At 36.2% G+C, this 15,606-nt stretch overlaps 2 protein-coding genes across 8 annotated transcripts in view; both read right to left on the bottom strand.

The window, feature by feature from the left end:
• Ddx4 (DEAD-box helicase 4) overlaps nt 1–15,606 on the bottom strand; it is a 305,193-nt gene that overhangs the window by 37,856 nt on the left and 251,731 nt on the right. The gene's annotated exons all lie outside the window — the stretch shown is intronic.
• The window catches only part of Ppp1r3a (protein phosphatase 1 regulatory subunit 3A), a 36,607-nt gene continuing 25,582 nt past the window's right edge, over nt 4,582–15,606 (bottom strand). Inside the window, exons 2-4 of one of the 2 annotated variants that reach the window (XM_032898884.1) lie at nt 9,041–9,102; nt 8,821–8,945; nt 4,582–6,894 (exon numbers count right to left, since the gene is read on the bottom strand). In XM_032898884.1, the coding sequence (XP_032754775.1) occupies nt 4,582–6,894; nt 8,821–8,945; nt 9,041–9,102 (2,500 nt within the window). The remainder of the gene's footprint in view (nt 6,895–8,820; nt 8,946–9,040; nt 9,103–15,606) is intronic. The other variant, XM_032898885.1, reaches the window with a different exon arrangement.

Raw genomic sequence — 15,606 nt, 5'->3', positions numbered from 1 at the left:
CCATATCCCAAATCCAACACATCACTTAAAATGGTTTCTCCAAATTCCCTTTGCCTTTTTAGTTTTATCGTCATGAAATTATTTATCATCCCAGCTATGATTTTAAAATATTTATTCAGTTTTAATTATATTTAAAAAAAGAAAAAAGAAAAAGTTATTGTGACAAATACAGTATCCTGCAAACTAGACCATGTAAGGTGACCAGAAGAAAAAAATAAAAATCTGTGTTTCTTCTGTGGTCTTTTTGGGATAGCCAAGTGTCCAGTACAAGCAACAGGAAGGATAACACTGGCAGAGAAATGAAAAGAGAAAGATTTATGCACCATAAAAGGAGACTATGAAAAAAAGATTGGGGGATGGGGATTTAGCTAAGTGGTAGAGGGCTTGCCAGCTCCGAAAAAAAGAAAAAAGAAAAAAAAAAAAGAAAAAAAATGGAACTTGAATTACATGTAGCAATTGTGTATCACTAGACATGTAGAGTATGCAGAATGACCATAAAATCTATGCAGTGTAATGTATATGTATAGGGCTAAGGGAAATAATTAAGAGAATCTTAGTTTACAAGAGAACTCAGGAAGGAGACAATGTGGAAAACTGAATGGTTTATACTAAGATAAAAAGAAACCTGTACCAATATCAACCCAGAGAAAAAATTTTAATTAGATATCACAGGCTACTGTAAAATAAGATCTTGGAGACACTACAGCCAAAACAAAATGATTCCATAATTCTTTACTGTTATTGACATCTTACTTTATTTTCTGGCAATTTATAAGCATTGCATATAGTAGAAAGTGACATGGGTAAAATTTTATTAATGCGTTGCACAATGTACTGTTTAATTTTTGAAAAAAACAATGTCCTATGTATAATTTGCCACATATTCAAATGATATAAAATGAAAATCTTGAACTTTTAAAATAGTTGTTTGTTTAATAAGGTTTTAGCAAACCACAATAGAACAATTTATTTCAAAGTACATGCACATTCCAAGCTAGGCTGGAAGCTTCATTAAAATCCAATTTATAATTTTTAAAGTTTGAGTCCTGTGGTAGAAACAGTAGATTGTTGATCAAATATGTTTCAAATGATGGAAATTAAGTTGTTCTGACAAGATATTTATTATGAAATTTCCAAAGAAATATACAAAAGCAATCATGGTTAATCAAATGAATAACAGTAACCCTTTTAGCTGATCTCTTTAGAGATACACAACTGAGAAGGTGCCTGGCAAGGGACTAGTTAAGACAGGTTAACACCAAAAGGTGGTCCTTATTGGGAATTCCAGTTTCCAGAATCAATGGACAAGTAAAAGAACAGCCTGCTATCATAAAGCCGATAAGTAGATTCACCTTCTATATTGTCACTACTTCTCTTTTATTTGTTGGCTTTTTACTTTCTTTATATATAAAAGGGATTGTACTAAAGGAAACAGGCCTTGCACATGAAATAACATTCATCGCTGTAAAACAAAACATTTTAAAAGCTCTATGACTAGCACTGGATAGAGATAAAGTATTTATTTCCTCATATTTGGTCTGGTCATGTAAAATGTTTTTTGCTTAACCAGAATACTGGTTTAAGATGAGGTATAAGAATGTCCTGTTTGACAAAATAGTGACAAATATTTTAATATAGATAGTTGTTGAAAAAAATTACTATCCACATATTAGAGCTCCTCAAGTAAATATAAGTCAACATTGTTAAATGTTGAAGAGTGGATATAAACCACCTAGTCATCTTATTCTGATTGAGAATTTTATTGTGATATTGATAGCTCACAGAAGTCAGAAATCTTTAAAAGGCAGTTGTTTTGTACTCCTTAACATTGCTAAACTTCTCAATTATCTTTTAGAGGTTTGTGTCTTAGAGTGTGAACCCCAGAAAGATAAAAGATGATGATGATTAAATCATATTTCTTATTTAAAATAAGAATGGCATATGTAAAGATTATTGTTGCTGTATTACCCTACTAAGCCTTCATTATGCTCATAGTCAATGTGTGGTGAGACAGGAAACTGGCAGGTATGCCTTAAAAAAAAATGGCCTTTACCAAGATGGTCCATAGTGGAGTCATTCTCGGCAGAGGCAACAAGTTCATCCTACCACTCTATCTGCTTACTCAGTGTAGAGATGTGACCAAAAGAGGCTGACAAGTTCAACCTCCTCATTTAACAGTCCTATCAAATGTCCCTGTGACTTTGTTTCAAATCCTATAAGTAATGCTTAAAAAGCCAGTTCTATCCAGTGTTTCTTCTTTCCATCAAAGAAACACACAACTAACGGGTGTTTAAAATCCTTTGAAGCTTGTTCCTGTTTTATTACAAATGCAGGAGAACCTTTGGTGAGTTAATGTTACCAGAAATCAAATAGAAGAGGTAAAGGAAGTTACATTGATCATTTAAGGGAAGAATTCTCGTTCGGGCACCTGTGCTCATAAAATAATAGTGCCCCTTTCATTAAAAAGATAAGCTATATTGACTAGAACTCTTAAAACATAGAATTAAAAAAGCTCTAAGCCATAAAGAACTGTGGTGGAATGCTAACTTTAACGGCAACTTAACTTAGTCCTGACAACAGAATGTGAGAGCAACAATTTTAGAGATAATTTCTAAGGGCTGCTTAAAGAAATTCCACTTGTATTTGACGGAAGTATGCTTCTCAAAAAGCAAATATTTAACCTACATTCTACTTCAGGATGTTTACATTGGGTCAACTAAAGCCAATGACTCACTTTCAAGGAGACTTGAGAGAAGCATGCAATTACAAGATTGAGAAATAATTGTGCACATAAAGAAACTTAAGCAAACCACTAGGTATTAAATGTTAAGCCATTTTAAATATTTTTATTTTCTTATAAATTCATACTTGAGGGATATATGAGATGACGTGTAATTTTATAGTTATTAGTTAATATAAATATCATATTGTTTTCAGTTGAAGTTTCCCTGAAAGAAATTTCCATGAAAGATGACCAATAGGCTCCCTCTCTCTAACACTTCTCATATTTCAAGCCAGTTAAAAATATATTATTTTGCTATATACAGGGATCCAAATATGCAGTGCATCGAAGGACCTCCATAGAATAGCACAGGGCTTTATGTATTAAAATTATTCAATGAAATTGCTGAAATAAATTCTGTATGAATCTTGACAGTTATTTCCACTAAACTAAAAATGTACCTTTATTTCATACCTTTACCTATAATTATAGTAGCCAAAATCACTGCTCTACTCTATGTATGCTTCCAACTAAACCTATTTTCCTGTTTATAATTTTGAGTATTCATCTCATATAATAGAATCTCATATAATGAGTATCACCAAAGACAAGAAGTTTGTTCTGTAAGTTCACCTTCAGATAGAATTCATCTCCTTACTATGATAAAATATGAACAACTAATCTAAAAGAAGAAGAACTATTGGGAAGAGCAAACCATTTCAGTGTCTATTATATTATTACTTAAGGCCTTATATTCTATAGCAGTGCTTCTCAGCCTTCCTAATGTTGTAACACTTTAATAAAGTCCTTCATGTTGTGGTGACCCCAACCATAAATCTATTTTGTTTATGCTTCATAATTGTAATTCTGCTACTGTTGTGAATGGTAACATAAATATCTGATATGCAGGATATCTGATATGCAGCCTCCAAAGGGGTTGTAACCCACAGACTGAGCACACTACTCTACAGGTGTAAAGTCATCTTGAAACAATGATTACAGATTTTCATGTCTGGACAGCACTTAACATTAAAATTGTTCATTTGTGTTACAGTCTACCCATTCAACTAAAAAAAAACCCAAAAAACAAACAAAACAAAACAAAAAAAAGGCATTGCTTAAAACAGGCCACCCGCAAAATTTTTAGAATTGCATGAAAATTTTATAATTATTACAGAAGTCTTGATTAAATTTGGTTTATGAATACCCTGACATCGTAGGTACAAAGAGATACAAGGGTATGCACGTGAAGTATAATGTGAACGTGCATAATATATATTTCCAATATACGTTTTTTTATATTGCAACATACATGGGTGTTTTCTTAAAGGTATAAATAGAAATTTTAGCATTCGATCTATCAATATGGGCTGATAAAAGTCACAGCGATAAATAAAAATTCCTTTGCGAATCCTAGGGGCTAAAAGAAAAAAAGAATCCTCATGATTGTCTGTGTTTTATCCATTTTTTAAAAATGTAGGAGGGAAGTAGTGTCAGGGAAAAAATATCCAAAGCTTTACTGTGAAAGAAATGAATGCAGGAAATTGCGCTTTAAATAGTGAAGAGACGTGAAGCATTGCAACTTCACAGCCTGCTAAGGAGCAACAGCTGTACCTAATTCCAACTTGCCGTGCTTCACATCTCATATTCATATAGGTATTTAATGATCCAAGCATAATGGTCCTATATAGAATAATTACTTATATGAAGGAGCAAACTTCATACGCATTCCTTTTTAAATGATCCTTCAAGAGAATAACTGCACGGACTCTTTGAACAATGAATAGTCTTTCCTGCCATTCCAAATGTTTGGGACTAAATAGCTTATCCTTCAAGAGAGAATAGCAACTGTGCCAAGCTCACTTTTTCTTGACAGACTCTCTTTGCCTCCCCCCTTCCCAGTACAACCAGTACAAGGAAAAAAGATAGAATGCCAAGCCTATCATTAGGTCATAGTAGTAGACAGTTGCAAGAAATATTAGAAACAAAAGGAAATAAGGTATTTTAGAGTTGATGGATATTGAAAGCAGAGACTCGCTGCCTTGAGCTTGGAGTTCCTGGGTAGGGACAGTAGCAGAAGCAGAGCTCACTGATCCCTTGTCACCCAAATAACACTGTGACTGACCAGAACGCATTAACCCTTCATTTTCTGAACCTGCTTCATCCAGATTCTCAAGAGGCTCATTGATTGAAATCATCGGGTCTTGGGATTTTTCCAAACTACCTTCTTTTTGTTGGAGAAGCGGACCCACTCCTTGCTCTCCTCCACTACCTGATTTTATTATTTCTGAACTTTTGAAAACAACTTCTGGTTTAGACGTGGCATGACCAAAGATCTCACTTTCTGGGTGACAATTATATTCTGATTTGGTAGGAACAGACTGGAGTGTTGTGTTAATAACTGCTTTCTGTTCACCACAAGAAGGTACTGGTTTTTTAGAGCAGCGTCTGTAAACTTGAGAGCTGTCCTGAGAAGCGCTGCCAGGGTCTGAGTTAAATGCAGAGTGAACAGCATTGAAGTCTGTTCTTCTTGATAATTCTTGAAGCAGCTCAAGATCTGCGTTTGCCGAGAGTGTTGCTCTGTCTGTTGGTAACACTCCCAAATGTAAATCCAGTTTTGACGTAGCTTTTTGATTGCCTGTAATGACCTGTGAAGGTTCGTCTATAGATGTTACACTTCCAATTCCATGTTTCTCCTTGTCATATGTCTTCCGAGGAGAGCACGTAGATGTGGCTTTCTCCTTCTCCATTTCATCTACACGTACATTACAAATATCTAAATGTGACTCCCTTTCAAAATCCTTGTCATGGATTACACCTGCTGTATCTCCATGACAAAGGGAATAATGTGAATCATCCTTCCGCCCTTCATGTGGATCAAACGCTGTTTCTTTTACCTCGATGGGCCTGTCATGTCGTGCTGTCTCTTGAGGTAGCTTAGCAATTATTGCTTTTCCTCTAGCAGACGCGCTTTCTGGAGTACTTTCTAATGTTGTCTTAATTATATAAGCTGCAACTGCTTGTGCTTTCTCAGTGATACCATGATCAGCTAGAGAAGACAGTTCACAGCATTCTGTTTCTTGGCACGTAAACAATTGCTCTGTAGAAGTAGCTTTCAGATTCCTACTGTTATCTCTTTTTCCCCACGTGTCTTTATACTCTGCCTGTTCTTTGGTATGCATGGTTATATTTGTTTCAGTCTCTCTTGTTTCTGGCTGGCTTTCCAGAACGTTCCAATTTTTTTTGTGCTGTGGGTTCATATTCCGATCTTCAGAATTACTAGAGTCAGATTTTTCCCTGTCAGCTTGAAAAAGATAACCATCAGTCAGTAGACTGAAATTCCTTGGAGAACCAAGATCAGTAGTTCTTGGTCCTAAATCGGTACCATTTCCGGTTTCTCTCCAATTCACGTTTGTTTTTGTTGAAGGAGAGGGATCGACGGTTACCGCCCAGGTGTTAGTTGTGGTATCTTTGCTTAGTAGAGTGGTCAAGTCTTGGTTATCAGCATTAGCCCCTTCAATGCGTATTTTTGCACACCCCATTTGTCTCTCTTGGTTCTGGAATATTGATTGAAAATTCTTGCCTGGGTTTTCATTAACACCGAAGCATGTTTTCTTCTCCCTTTTATCATCGACTTTGTCGTACTCATCTTTGGAAGACGCATTTGATTCTCTCAAACTTGTGGATGCCTCTAAATAAGAATCTCCATGTGAAAATTTGTAATCTTTTATTCCAGTTTTCTTGATTCCTGCTTCATTATTCTCAAGACCACCTGCCCTTAGTTGATCAGAGGAAGAACACAATCTGCCACTCCCGTGGGCTGGGTTGGCATTATCGTCCACGTCTTCTTTGCTGCAGACTTTCAGTTGCATTAACTCATCAGAACTAGTATCTCCCAGTGGTGACCCTATCGCTCCCACATCCGAAATAATTGCCTCTGAAGGTGGATGACCATGCTCATTTCCTGGGGAATAATTTCTGCTGTGGTAGAAATCTCTCTTTAAAGAACTTTCTGCTGATAAACTCGGAGACAAAGGCCCTCTGCACAAGTCAGTGTGGATTTCATGGAGAGCTTGTTTCTTCTCTGACCCCTCGGCTTTATTTGTGGAGTTGACTGCATCTGTTGAAAATGTATTCTTTTCGTCCTGGGAAGTTAGTAACCGTTGGTTTATCTTGTGGGAAAAAAAAGCAAAATTATGACAATATGGTCTTTTTAAATATATGAGAAGTGAATTAGATTTGATTAGTTCAAGTAATTATCTGGTAGATTCCCTTGACTCATTTCATTTGTGGGTTTCACCCAAATTCTGAAAGTTGAATGTTTGGGGCAAGATCTTTTTACGGCATGACTTAGGAATGAGATCAGTAAGAAAAGGGGCCCAAATTAATCACACTCCGTCTCTGCTTCCAAATATCACATTGTATTATTCAACCATTCTTGCTTGTCATTGCCCTTTTTCCTCACTTGGGATATACACATTGATAGCTCCATGCTAATCAATTAGAGAGCAGCTTCCTGGGTGCCCCTTGCCACATTTCTACGTGCTGTAGGTGCCCCCATTACAGTTTCTCTTATTAATATGTTTTCTGCAAAGCCTCTGCAAACTATTAATAGCAAAACGTCACTCAAAGAAAAGTGGGGGAGTTAATGTCTCTGCAAATTCTGTTTTAATGACCCTCTGCCAACTGGTACTCAAATGTATTTGAGCTCTTCAGTGATGCCAACTGTCAGGATTTAACAGTGAGATGCCTGTGTTTTTTTTTTCCTCCTCATAACTGACATTTGCATGATCTCAATAATTATATGCAAATCTTACGTCTTCCCCTTCTTCTCACATAAGGCTCATGTTACTTGTCAACCGCACAGCTGTCTTGTAAGCCAATGCCTGTGGCTTCCACAGATTTGGTTGTATTTCCATCTATTATGGAACTTCATTGTTTTATGCAGTCACGTCAGCATAGAGCAAATTAGCATCTAAATTACAGCTCCCTGTTCATTTATTGGGCGTACAATCCCAGTAACTTCTAAACAAACTTTTATATTTGAGGCTGCTCATGGTAATGAGGTGTATTGGTGATGTATGTGATTTTTTTTTCAAGGTCCTTTCATTATATTCTCTGGTTTGAAAAAAAAAAAAAGAAAGAAAGGTGATGTTAACTTTCAGCTGGTGAGGATTCTCACAATGGGTGACAACTTTGTAGTGCCTTAACGTTGGAGCACAGTAAATTGCATACTTTAGTGGTACGGTTGCCATATCACTATTGCAGAGGTGAAATGTGGGGAAGGGGAGGATGAGTTCTAGTTCTTTTCGGTTTCGGCATTGACACTTGAAGAGGCAAATGTCATTTTAATCTTAGATGATTATGAATCCGTGTATCGCCACGCTAGGAGCGCCAACCAAATGCAATGAAGAATAAATTGCATCCTATGACTCATTTGCTTCTGCCTCTCACTGTTCCCTGAAAGTGGGAACTGAACCGTCTCCTCCAAATTTCAGAACAGATTTGATGTTCCACCAAGTGTGAAATTTGTAGTAACAAAGTTTAGACTAAATTGTACAATGTTGAATTTGTTTCCTGTTTTCTAATTGTGTAGCACTGACTATTTTCTTCTTCCTTGGGGATTAAATAGTTTACCATGTTAAGAAACTTTGGAATTCCTACTTGGACAGAAATAGTAAAGAAGAATGGGGCTAAATATCAGCCTTACAGACTGCTTGAGTTAGATAGGACCTTTACTCTTCAACCCTCTTACTTTACAGATGAGTTTATGCTACGTGCACACCTGTCAACGACCATTAGAAGTATGTGTCATGATGGTGCCCCTAGCTTCTAATTCCCACAAACCATTACTCAGAGCCACTGGTAATGAGATAAGAAATTAATGTCATTAATTTACCACTGCGGAGAGCAGAAGCCATATACTGAAATCAAAGTGCCTTGTTGCTCAAGCTAGATGGAGTTGCAGGGACAGAATAAGCCATGGCTTCACATTTGCAAATTATATTAGCGGAAGCCATTGAGAGGCAGGCGTTGCAGCATCTTTGAAGCATAAATAGATTCGTCTTCTCTAATGCTGTGGCAACCTGAACACTTACCATCAAGTCTAATTCCTTTTCATTATGTTCGTCATGCTTCTTATCGATGTCTTTAACATCTTGATGATTGGCTCCCAAGTCATCCCTGTCCTCATGAGAGCAAATAATGGTTGGGATGTAGGACTCTGAAAAGTTAATACAATTGGTTTTTAATTATAACACTGTTTATACTGCAGACGTTCAGAAATATAGATTTTGTTTCATTTTAAATAAACATTACCTGTGAACTTCAAAGTCCCAAACTTATTTTCTTCTGGTGTTAGCAATGGTTCTTCTTTACTGCTAAAATTTAGAAAAACATACGTTTGTTTTGAAATTACATCTTTTAAAATATCTTTACATGTGGACAATTACCAATAAGACAAATAGTTTGTATAGCCTTTCATAATTTTGTATTGTAAATCATGTAAGTAAACCTTCCATGGTGATAGAGTAATTAATTCTGCTTTTATAAAAACTTAATCTATACAATGACATATTTTAAATGAGATTATGTTGTGTCTACTAAAACATAGCCAGAATAAAGCTATAAGCAAATGTGTACTTTTCATTATATTTTATTTAACCTTTCATTGAGAGGATTTTTTTCTGGTATAAATGGCAAGGTTTTATGAATTGACTTTCCATTGTTGTTATAAAATTGGTGTCTAACATTTAGGTAATTATGTTTGGTAGCCTGTTTGTATTTCAATTGCATTGTTATGAAAGTAAATTTCTCTCTATAGAAAAGAGAAATAAAGTCAAACCAGATCACTAAAACTTGAAAGGCGCAAGATTTATGCCCAAAAGTCTCATGTGTGAATTGGCACTGGCCAATTTTAAAATGGAGATTTCAGAGGCTCATATGTAAGTACCTACCTTATTTCTTCAAAATTCTTGAGATTGCATTGCTTTTTGTTGTATGTATTGCTTTCTTATTAGAAATGATATGTACTTTCCCCTTTTAAATGTCAGTAGGCAGATTAATGAGGTCATTAAAACTGTATTAGTCTCCAACACTCAATATAAAAATATAACTAGTGAAAATTTCAATTTATGTACAATTACTCAAAAGTTAATTTATGTCTTGGTTTTCTTTTTAAGATTAATTTACATTTTACTATTATTATCAGGTACATCTGATGTGCATGGATGGGTTCCTGTGTAACGGCACAAATGTGATAACACAGGACAAGGTTTTGGAAGCAATGATCTCCTTCCAAGTTTACATGGGTTCTGTGGATTGAGCTCAGATCACATAGCAAGCACTTCACCCCCTGTGTCCTCTCACTTTTCTTGGCAGTCTTTTTTTCCACCCACCAGCCTCCTCTCCAGGGTCTCTCTTTATAGCACGCTGTTCTAGAACTCCCTATGTAGACTAGGCTGACCTTGAACTCACAGATATTCATCTGCCTCTGCCTCTGCCTCTGCCTCTGCCTCTGCCTCTGCCTCTGCCTCTGCCTCTGCCTCTGCCTCTGCCTCTGCCTCTGCCTCTGCCTCTGCCTCTGCCTCTGCCTCTGCCTCTGCCTCCCAAGTGCCGGGATTAAAGGCATGCACCATCATGTCCCACCCTTAATCCGTTTTTATTACGCTGACTTTTTCCCTCAGTGAGTCTCTACAACAACAAAACAAAAAAATAAAGCAACAACAAAAAAGGGAAGAAATCTAAAAAGTGACATTTGCTGATAAACTTGTACAATTGAATCTAGGTTCTGAAAATTCCAGCATGGTTAATTTTATTTCTACAAACCATATGTACTTTTTAAACTTTCCCCCTCCTGATTATGTAAGAAGGTAACTTACTTTTGTATATATTTTTTATTGTTTCATTTTAACATTACTGAAAGCAACATTTCTGGGCATTACAATAAAACTAATATTCTATGTACATAAAAATTCTTAAACTATAGAGTTTGAAGTACAGAAATTGAATTAATCTATTACCAAGACCTATACCTATGCAATTATTTATCACTTATGAAATTCACCTACAAAACAATAATTTTGCTATTTTGAGTGGATAATATCTCGTTTAAGAACATGCAAGTCTGAAATGCAGCCACCCCCTCTGTTTCTTACAAACTATTGTCCCCTTGAGCCAAGAACTCTGAGTCCTCAGGAAAGCTGTATGATATAAAGAGCCTATTTAGGTCTGTAAACCCTGCAGCATCTTGTTCAGTACTTGGATCACTTGTAGGTCACTGCACCCCCGCCCCAGGAAGCTTCTCTGATGAGATTTGATATACACAGTTTTCTTAGGTAATAGCAATACGTTATCAGTGGTTGAGAGACATTAAGAGAACTGTTTTATGGGCATAGCAGGACAACCACATGTATGAACTCACAGGAATCATATCATCATGTGTGACACCTGTGCAAACTCAAGCCAGACAAAACTCTAGCATAAAGGTGAGAGGTGGGCATGAAGTTCCACCTCAGGTTGCAAATTTATAGGTTTTTGAGAGCTGCTAGGAGAAGAGCCAGTATTGTAGATTTATTTAATGATATACGCTGTGGTAAAGCAACCACAGTGCAGGGAAAGCCCTGTATCTAAGAGAAGTCAATCAACACAACACATTGGACTCTATATGTTGAGAGAGAGAGAGAGAGAGAGAGAGAGAGAGAGAGAGAGAGAGAGAGAGAGAGAATGAATTGGGTGGGTAGAAGCTGGGCTTCCCCCTGGCCTCAGTGGGAGGGGGGAGAGCCTAGCCTTGCAGAAACTTGAAGTGCCAGCATGGGAAGATATCCAGAGGACCCCACCCACTCAGAGGAGAAGGTGAGATGGGATGAGGGAAGGATTGTGGAAGGGGATGATCAGGAGGATGTCAGTGAGTAAGATGTAATGTGAATAAGTAAAGCAAAAATAAAATTAAAGAAAAGAGAATTGAGTGGGTGGAGAGGTGGGACTGGATCTGGGAGGAATTGGCATTTGATAAGAGCAAAGCACATTGTATTCTAAAAGGATGGATTAAATATTCTTAAGAGGACATATAAACTATTAAACAGTTGTTCCCAAATTTTATTTTTTCCTAAAACACTACTAAAATTTATTTGTAGAGTGAAATTATTTGCTACTAAAAAACTTTTTTATTTACCAAAACATGATCAGTGAATTTTCTAATCAATTTTAATTGCTTCACTAAAAATGATTGTTCTGAAGGGACAAGAGTTTCATTTGTAAAAAACTCACCCTTGAGACAAGTAATTAGTGATGAAACAACCTTATTATTATCGAGTGTCCTCAAAACATGGACATTCAGGAATATAAGGGAAAACTTTATATTCAAGGATATATGTAAGGATGAAAGTTCGATACTCAAGAAACAGAAGCATTATAACATTATGCAGAACACATATAGGACAAATCTTATAAACTCTGAATTTTTCTAAATGATAAAACTACATAAACAAATATTAAAGAAGTTACACATACTATGTTCATAGATAGGGATGAAATATTATGAGGGTTGATGTATAGATTCAACGAATGGTAGTCAAAATGATAAAGCTGGTTTTCATAGAGTTTTGGTATGTGATTCTAAAGAGAAGAACAGAGTGATAATGATGACTCCATAGCTGTGGGAAATAGAGTAGGGGGAGGGGGAATCTGCTTCTAATTTTAAGGGTTCCTTCCTATGCAGAGTGAACTTGAAAGACAAGTATCAGAAAAGCTGCAAACCAGCTGGGAAATAGAACTCAAAGAATAATGAGAAGATGCATCAAGGTCAAATCTAACAAAGAGGGGAGATAAGGAGCTAATAAAATGAGGACAGGGACATGATTATACCTAGGGAAAATAATGACAATAGAACATATGCAAAATTCAGCTCCAGGTGAACGAAATTATTAGCATGACAAAAACTTGAAAATTCCTAGGAGAAAAATATATATGATTATACAGAGCAGGAAGTATCCATTAAATAATAAAAAATTATAATAAAATAAACTTTAGTTTTTCTCTTAAAATTTAAATATTTTAAAAGACAATTATTTTTATTGTAAGTGCCTGTTTTAGAGCATGAATGTCTGTGAACTACTTGTACTCAATACCAATGAAAAACAGAAGCTTGAATCCCCCGGAACTGGAGTGACGTGATGGTGAGCTACTGTGAGGTACCACTCCCCGAGGACCTCTGTAAGAGCACCAAGCTAGTGCTCCTAATCACTAAGTCATCTTTCTAGCCCTACTACTAAACTTTGAACTCTTTGTTCATTGAAAGGTATGATGAAAGGGGTCCTGAAAGGTTGTCTAGTGCTTAAGAGCACTTGTCATTCCTGCAGAAGACCCAGGTTTAATTTCCAGCACCCACACAGTATAACTTGTAACAACCAAGAACTCCTGTCCCAGGGGATCTAACACCATCATCTAACATATGAGGACACTGGGCATGCTTCCAGAATACAGACATAAATCCAGGCAAAACACTCATGCACATATAATAAAACAAAATAAAACTGAAAAAGACTATAAAATTTAAAAAAAGATTAAACTTGGAGAGAAGATTCTTGTATAACATAAAAAAAAACACAATTCAGAAACAGTATCTGAAGGAAATCTTGATTTTCAGGATTCTAGTCAGCATTTCTAAGGAAGTTTGGAAGGAAGAAATCAGCATATCTGATCATCACAAGTCTGGGTTTTTGTTGTTGTTCATCATTTACAGTAGTTTTATGTAACTTATTAGAGGATGTGGTTTGCTCTTTGTAATATATTGTAGGATATGTGCAAGCAAAATATCACTTTTAAACTTGAAGTGACATTTTACTTGACTAGCTACATCTAAAGTGTTTACTTAAACCAATTTACAATTAAGAGTTTAATCAAGCAGGGTTACAATTAGAAAAATGAGGTGAACCCATGGGCAAGCACCAATCCCTGACACTATTAATGATGCTTGTAGACAGGAGCCTAGCATAATTGTACTCTGAGAGTTTGAGTGTGTCCTGCTCCACACTGCAGCTGCCTAAAACAGATGCAGAGACCTACAGCCAAACATTGGATGGACAGAGCTCAGGTAGTCTTATGGAAGACTTGGGGGAATGATTTAGACACCCCAGTTGAGGACCCCTGAGAGGATAGGAACTCTACAGGATGACCAACTGAATCAACCAACCTGTACCCTTGAAGGTCTAAGAAATTGAACCACCAACTAAAGAGTATACAGGGCATGGACCTAGGGCCCTACCAATAGCTGACTTGCAACTAGGTGGTCATTCCAGCCCTTCAACAACTGAAGCTGGGGTGGGGCAGGGGTTAGGGCAGAGGTGCCTGTCATTAAAGTTGTTGCCTGCCTGTGAATCCTGTGCTCGTATTTGTGCTGCCTTGTCTAGCCTCAATGGGAGAAGATGTGCCTAGCCCCACAGAGACTTGATGTGTCATGGTTGGGGGATAGTCTGGGTGGGTCTACAGTCCTTCAGAGGAGAAGGGTAAGTGAATGGGAAGAGGGACTAGAAAAAGAGAAAGAAAATAGATGAAGACTATTGGTTATGGACAACAGGATCCACCTCCTTCACTATATCTGACTATAACATAAGTAAAGCCATCTTTTTACTATGTCTCAGATCCTTTTGTGTTCCCAAGAACTGTTTTTCTTTTCTTTTTTTTTTTTTTTTCCTTTTTTTTTTTTTTTTTTTTTACGTTCCTGGTGATTGACACACTGCCTGATGCAGTCTAATAGCAAAGACGTGCTGTGGAATAAATGCACAGCCCTTTTTCTAGCTTCTCTTTTTCTTTCTATCTCTCGCCAGCATTTTAATGATGCCATCTCTTCTTTACACAAAATTTAATCAAAGAAAAGCAGTAAATGATCACCTGTATATATTCTAAGGCTTAAATTATTATCTCTTCCTAAGTTTAGAATTTTGGGGGTCAAATGATTGAACGTAATTGTTTTAATTTAGATTTTTAAAATTAATTTTAAAAATTTGTTAAAGCGAATCTAGGTTCTTTGAAGCAATATTTCATTCCCATAAACAGAGTCATATGAGATAGTTACCCACATTATTTAATGTGGAAGGACCGTTCATTCTTCTACAGATAGTTTGAATATGTACCATAACTGTAACAAATATTGAAAAATATAACATTAGCAATATCTAGATACTTACTCAAAGCAAACAATGAAATAATGACAGGAATAGATAAATCAATGAAGCATAATAGTTACAATGAATTAAACATATTACAATAAATAATGAGATAAGATGGCTACTGCCTTAGAAAAGAAAGATCATTAAATGAGGAAACTTGGAGACAATTCTCAGATTCATTCTGAATTTACTAATTGAGAAGTAAGAAGTTTCTGATTTCAGAGTAATCAAAAATTATAAGTAACAAGTATAAACTACAAATGGCACGAAACAGGGTATGTCCAAGAGCAATAAGACTCTCAGAAGGTTTGAATTGTTTATCGAGGTAGAAAATCAAGAATGAAACTGGAGTTAGTTTAATGCAGACTGTGAGAAGGATTACTGTATGTTTTTGATTATTTGGGTTGTTCTCGTTTTAACTAATGGATGTCTGATAGTAAATGAGAGAAACAGGATGAGTTCATTCAATCTCTTAGCAAGGTTTAACTAATCCAAATAGGATTTAGATCTATAAGGGACCTAATACTAAGATGATATCATCCTATAGTCTTGAGAGAGAGACAGAGACAAACAGAGACAGAGAGACAAAGACAATGACACAGACACAGAGACACAGAGAATGGATCAGCTCTACAATGTTGGCACAGTTACCAAAAGGTAACTAGTGGTAAAGTTAGATATCCTATTGACCTGGTTTCTAAACCAGAATTCTTCTGA

This window comes from Rattus rattus, chromosome 3, assembly GCF_011064425.1.
Source record: "Rattus rattus isolate New Zealand chromosome 3, Rrattus_CSIRO_v1, whole genome shotgun sequence".
Classification (NCBI taxonomy): Eukaryota; Metazoa; Chordata; class Mammalia; order Rodentia; family Muridae; genus Rattus; species Rattus rattus.
Note: the sequence above shows the minus strand (reverse complement) of the source record. Positions and strands in the feature narration are given on the sequence as shown.